This window comes from Limulus polyphemus, unplaced genomic scaffold, assembly GCF_000517525.1.
Source record: "Limulus polyphemus unplaced genomic scaffold, Limulus_polyphemus-2.1.2 Scaffold333, whole genome shotgun sequence".
In the NCBI taxonomy this organism is placed as follows: Eukaryota; Metazoa; Arthropoda; class Merostomata; order Xiphosura; family Limulidae; genus Limulus; species Limulus polyphemus.
The window spans coordinates 604,344-610,656 of NW_013665943.1; the positions used below are offsets into that span (position 1 = coordinate 604,344).

The window sequence follows — 6,313 nt, forward strand, 5'->3', positions numbered from 1 at the left end:
GCTTTTAGAGGTTTGTTAATAGGAGTAGAGAAAGTACATATTTCACTATATTATCTTCAGTTCACTAGTTTAACTGAACAGGTAATACAGATTATCAAGCTGATGCTTGCTAAGTTTTTGAATTCGGACAGATCAGTTTTCTATCAAAACTGTGTAGTTAAGTTTTGTAGCATAAATGCATTGTTTTATCTTCAAGAACAAACACATGATTCGATGTTAGGGCACAAATGTGTATCTAAAACTTCCAGCACAAGTCTTCTATCAAGTTTGTGTAGTTTTAGTCTTAAAGCAAAAACATACACCTAGTACATCTGTGTAGTTCTATTTTCTAGCACAACTGTTTTGATCAATCTTCTGGCAAAACTGTGGGATTCAAACTACCAGCAACTAGTACACTTCATCTAGCACAACTGTGAAATTCTAGGTTCTCATACAACTATACTGTTTAGTCTTCAAGCAAACATATACAGTTCTGTCTTTTAGCACAAGTGAGTAGTTTCCTTTCTAACCACAACTGTGTTGTTCTATCATCTGGCACAACCTTGAAGTTCTGTCCTCTAGCATATCTGCATAGTTCTGTTTTCTATCACAATTATATAGTTTATTATTCAAGCAAAAATATTTTTATTTGCTATCATCACTGTACCAAGCCCTAGATGGTATTCAACTTACAAGTTCTTTAGAATCATATTTTAAAGTTCATTAAGGCATAAAAATATTTATGCTCATAGACATAGTAATGTAGTTTTTCACAAAGCATGTTATACTTATAACCTACAGTTAGAAATCAAAAACTAATTTTTATCTTCATTTTTACTTCCCAGTTCAATATATTATTATTTTTGATTTAGTTGACAGCCAAAAGTTTATTTATAAATGAATAGCATTTCAAACAAAATTAAATAAGCCTTCTTGACTTATGAAGATATTCTCAAAACTGCTTGCTGTATAAACATCACTGTTGGAAATTAAGTTGAAAATGAGTAATTGTTCACTGACTACTTTAGCTGATCATAATAACGTCTTTATTTGTTAATATTTAGATACTGTTAATGATGACTTACACATAACTAGATTATAAGTAACAATCTATACTTCTCTAGGTTTCATTGAGATGAAGAGACAAAAATTTGGAAAATGTTTCACTGTTATAACCTTGAATTCCACTAGCCTGGTCACAGCTTTCATACAGGTTGTAAGGTCCATCAATCCATACTTGGTTCTTAATGCCTTCAGGGCTATTAATGTTGAGAGTATTAAGTTGGTACCCTAAAAATCCCCATACTGGTCCATCTAAGTATGCACACTGTACACACACTGGGCTTGTCAGCTCCTTTACTGTGGGCTATAAAACAAAAGATCTTCAGAAAAACCAATAATTTGTACCTTAATGTCTGAACATGTTTTTAACTATAAATCAAGATAAAAAATATACAAACACATATTTATCAATTTATTCAAGTCAAAATGTTAGGGGGATAGCCCCAAATACTTATGATACAATAACAAAATAAATGGGCAAATATTTAATACAGTGGGTAAAAAATAGATGAGCACAATTCCAACTACTTATGTATCATTAATAAGTGCAAGTTGTGTGTTCTGTTGCAAGAACACATATAGCTTTTTTGTCTCATGCTACACACCATAAAAAGGCAGCTACTTATGTGTCACTAATAAGTGTAAATTGTGTGTTCTGTTGCAAGATCACATATAGCTCTTTTGTCTAATGCTACACACCATAAAAAGGCAGCTACTTATGTGTCACTAATAAGTGTAAATTGTGTGTTCTGTTGCAAGAACACATATAGCTCTTTTGTCTCATGCTAAACACCATAAAAAGGCAGCTACTTATGTATCACTAATAAGTGTAAATTGTGTGTTCTGTTGCAAGAACACATATGGCTCTTTTGGCTCATGCTACACACCATGAAAAGGCAGCATCTTCAGTTCATTTTATCATATGATCATTTGCAGTTTCTTGTAATTACTTCAAATTTATCTGTTGTTTCTGTATATCATGTGCTGATGCCAAGATATTTTTTTTCAAAGATGTTCAAATGTAGCAAACTAGACAAACACGGAAAAGTGGTAGATAGCTCCTTTTTATGTATTTAAGTTTACAGTTGGGAGTTTGTAGTCAGATTATCAAACAACTATCCTGTACAATAAATAGAGTTTATGTCTTTAAAGGTCAAATATGCTGTATAATGACTGTTATTTACATGACAGGGCCGCTAGGAATCCCCATGGACTTCAACCCCTACCTGGCCACAGAGCTTGTTTGAACTTTAGTTGAACTCATCAGAATTGGCAGTAATCTCATTGATTACCTTTACTTTTCATACCTGAATCAATGTTTAATATCCATTACAAATGATCAAGTCTGGAGTGTTATAAGCCAAACATATGGTCATTGAAACATTTTATAATATGAGCATTTTTGTGATGGTTGCGTTGCAGGAACACATTAGTATGAAGGGATGTACAAATGAAATTAAGCTTCAAAAAGGTGGATTCATGCACAACAATATATACTAATGTATATTTGATACGTCAGTACAATTTTTCACATGTGCATTTAAACCAGACATTCTAATGCAAGATAAGGCCTAGTATTGTACTGTTGGGAGAATGATAAACTCACATGGCCAGGAAAAATAGTGGCAATTAATATGTCAATACAAAAATCTTACAGAATACCTCTCAGAATCTTTTGGACAAAGAGTATATCAACATCTTAACCCATCATATAACCTCATTGTAACTTCACCATTTTTGCACCACCAGATGTATTCATCAAGTAACTCTGGGAACAGATCTGTTTGTTTCAGAAAAATTAACATTTTGCAACATTGAAAATGTATTTCTGATAGATACCCATCTCCTCTCACATAATAGCCTCCTGATTCAGTGCTGCCCTCTATATGCAAAATTTTCATTCACCAATAGTCTTGAAACTCTCACCTCAAATAAGCATGCAACACACCCTCCTAGCACAGAGGACTCCCTTTATACTGATTGCTCAATCATCACTTTGAGATAAGGCAAGAAAAGGTGCACTAGAAGTGAGGAGGATGGGTGGAAAGTGTGAGAAGAAGTAAGTATCTATCGGAAATACATTTTCAGTGTTGGAAAATGTTAACTTCTGATACAATACCTTACCTCCATTCACATAATGAAATATATCTCACAATAATAAGTCCCTTTTACTCAGTTATTTATTTTTATTCTTAGCACAACAAACAGTAACTTTAATAGCTAGATATATAAATTATGTTTTTTAAACTTATCACCACTTTTAATGCAACTTCTACTATTGGATACTTTTGAGATTTGCTCAATGTTTGATGAATATCCTGTGATTTTCATTTTTAGACAGAATTCAAGACTCAAATTGTTTTATTGGCTCCTCAGTTTGCTTTTTATGAAATTCAGGTCAGAAAACTTGTTCACAAAAGTATGTTGATCTGAAGATTGACAGAAGCCTAAATGCATATTGCTTAAGTTGACAATAGGTGTCGGGTAGATAATTTCAAACTTCAAATACTATATGGTTTTGTTTTTTTAAGATCATCCATTTCAGACCACTTGTTTTGTAGTGTCAGGGTAGATTTCTGCCTCTCCATATTCTCAAGTTCAGTATTGAGGTCTTTGAACTTGGAATTCCAAAAATCCTTGTCCTGCAAGTCTGCTACTTCAAGTTCAAGTTGTGCTCAATCAACTCCAGCTAATGTTGCAAACTTCAGTGCAGAAGTGTCAGCTTCAAGGGATTTAAAAAAAAACCCAAAAGGCTAAAGCTGCCTTTTCTTTTCAAAATTCATGAAATTGTCCAGCAAATACATCTTGAATTTTGAGGACTGTTTTTGCACGTAACTTGAGATCAATATCACAGTTGTTTGTTTATTTACATTGCTTCAATGTTGGGAAATGCACCATGTCTGTCTCAATGTCCCTCACAAATAACGACAGATTTCATTCAAATTAAAGCACTTTTTCTAAAAGGAAAATGGCAGTATTCCCTTTCCCTATAGCTTCCAATTTAGTACTTTTAAGTAAGAAGTTATATCAATCATGAAATAGAATTTCTGTAGCCACTGAGGATATGCTAGCTTGGCATATTCAATACCCTTCTCTCACAAGAACACCTACACTTTCTTGACACAGGATGCAAACCACTTTAGCACTTGACCTCTGGAAAGCCATCATACCTAGTTATGCAAAAGAAGATCAGAATACTGGTTATTGATTTATTTATGAAGCTTGCATAATGGCCAATGATTAAGACCTTTTGTCATTATTTTGTTGACAGATTGTACCACTATATACATTACTTTTGATATCTCCTCTGGAAAGGATTGTGCACAGAGCATCTCCTGATGGATTATGCAATGAAATGAGACTACATTATGCTCCATACTTTCTGAAATAGAGAAATGAAACCTTTGTGTACACCCTTCATGCTCAATGCCTCATTGATAGTAACAGAAACTATTCTGTTGATATTAATTTCTTTTTTGTTTGAAGCATTCAGTGACAGCAAATACAATGATTTCCCCCCAAGTTTGTCCTTTGAGTGGCAATAATTCGACCAATTCTTCTTGAGGTCCTTGAGAGTTCATATATCTGCTAAGAAGAGCAATATGTGCAATTCCATCCACATTGCATGACTCATCAAAGACAATAGAAAAACCCAGTGCTGAATTTATGTCACTAACCTGCTGTTTGGTTATGTCTGTGGCCATATCTACAGTTCTGTCTTTCCGTCTTGACAGATAATGGCATATCTCAAATTTTTAAAACAATTGGTGTTTGTTTTTCAAATACCTCAAAAGGTGTTTCATTGTTTAAATAAATATACATGTATTCTCCACCTGTGAATGGCTTTCCTCATTTTGTGATTTCCTGAGCTGCCACAAAACTAGCAGTAGTAGTACTGCTGGATGATTTTTTTCCATTTAGCAAAAGTACACTTTGTTCATTCTACTCTATGCTTTAGCTCCTCAACTTCTTTTTTCTTTCATCCTCAGGTGGACACGATTTGGCAAGTTTCTCATGTTCTTTTAAAAACTTTCTTTATTTGATTCTGGTCATTGGCAAGTTTCTCATTGCAAATTACACATAATGGGAGTCCAGTTGAAGTTGATATAAACACATTTTGAAATTCTCAATGATCATCTTCTATCTTTCTGTTTTTGAAGCCATTTCCATGTTTGAAAATTTTAGTTTTATTTTGAATGTGTATAACTCTTATTTTATACTTTTTTTCTAACCCAAACAACCAACCTAATGTTACGTTGCATTTCCAACCACCTAATCAGGCCTCAGCACATCTGCTTACATTTCATGTTTAATTGTTTGATTACTGTTGTGTTGGCAATAAAGGCTTTGGAAATTGAATGTAAAATGGAAGCAGATGTGAAGTGCAACTGTATCCTGTTTCTTTTATTGAAAAAAAAAAATAAAAAAACGTTCAATGAAATAAAGCAAATCTGATATTAACATTCCATCTGTATGCCTGATTGAGTATAATTTTTTTTTGTTGACAAATGAGAATTTACACACTTTATTTTTAGAGGGAATATTTATAAAGATCCACATGCAACTCGCAAGATGCAGGTTGCCAACTCCATGAGTAGGTACGGTCTGCATCTTGTTTAGTAAATAATATATACTACCAGGATACCTTTAGCAGTCTTGTGGAACATCCCATCTTATGAGTGAACACAATCAGGCATGCAAATTTATGTAAGTATACTCTAACAGGCACCACACACCACTTAGTAGGATCCTGTGACAAGAAGAGGGCCCTGGTGAAGGTAAGAGAAAAAGATCTTACCCAGTCAGATGTTAAGGTGCATTTAGAATGGTGACAAAAGTAGCCCATTAAAGTCTGCTGCAGAAAAAACAACCCCAATGATCATATACAATCAATTAATCAAATAGTACAATGTTCCTCAAACTATGCAATGTACAAGAAAAAACCAGAATTTCAGTTAATCGATTGTTGGAATAATCGAAAACAGTAACAATCAAGAACACTATTTTAATTAGTAGATTATTTTCATCACAGCCATTTTAATCATAATTTTGATCAACCAATTTTTTAAATAATCAAAAACAGTAATAACTGTAAACACTAATCCATGTAATCACTGCCCATAAATAATCAAAAACAGTAATAACTGTAAACACTAATCCATGTAATCACTGCCCATAAATAATCAAAAACAGTAATAACTGTAAACACTAATCCATGTAATCACTGCCCATAAATAATCAAAAACAGTAATAACTGTAAACACTAATCCAT

At 33.3% G+C, this 6,313-nt stretch overlaps 1 protein-coding gene across 3 annotated transcripts in view; it reads right to left on the minus strand.

Moving 5' to 3' along the window:
* Nucleotides 1-1,006: 1,006 nt before the first annotated feature.
* LOC106457453 (39S ribosomal protein L37, mitochondrial-like) overlaps nucleotides 1,007-6,313 on the minus strand; it is a 67,266-nt gene continuing 61,959 nt past the window's right edge. For all 3 annotated transcript variants that reach the window (XM_022383395.1, XM_022383396.1, XM_022383397.1), the window contains exon 8: nucleotides 1,007-1,345. In XM_022383395.1, the coding sequence (XP_022239103.1) occupies nucleotides 1,100-1,345 (246 nt within the window). In that variant the 3' untranslated portion in view covers nucleotides 1,007-1,099. The remainder of the gene's footprint in view (nucleotides 1,346-6,313) is intronic.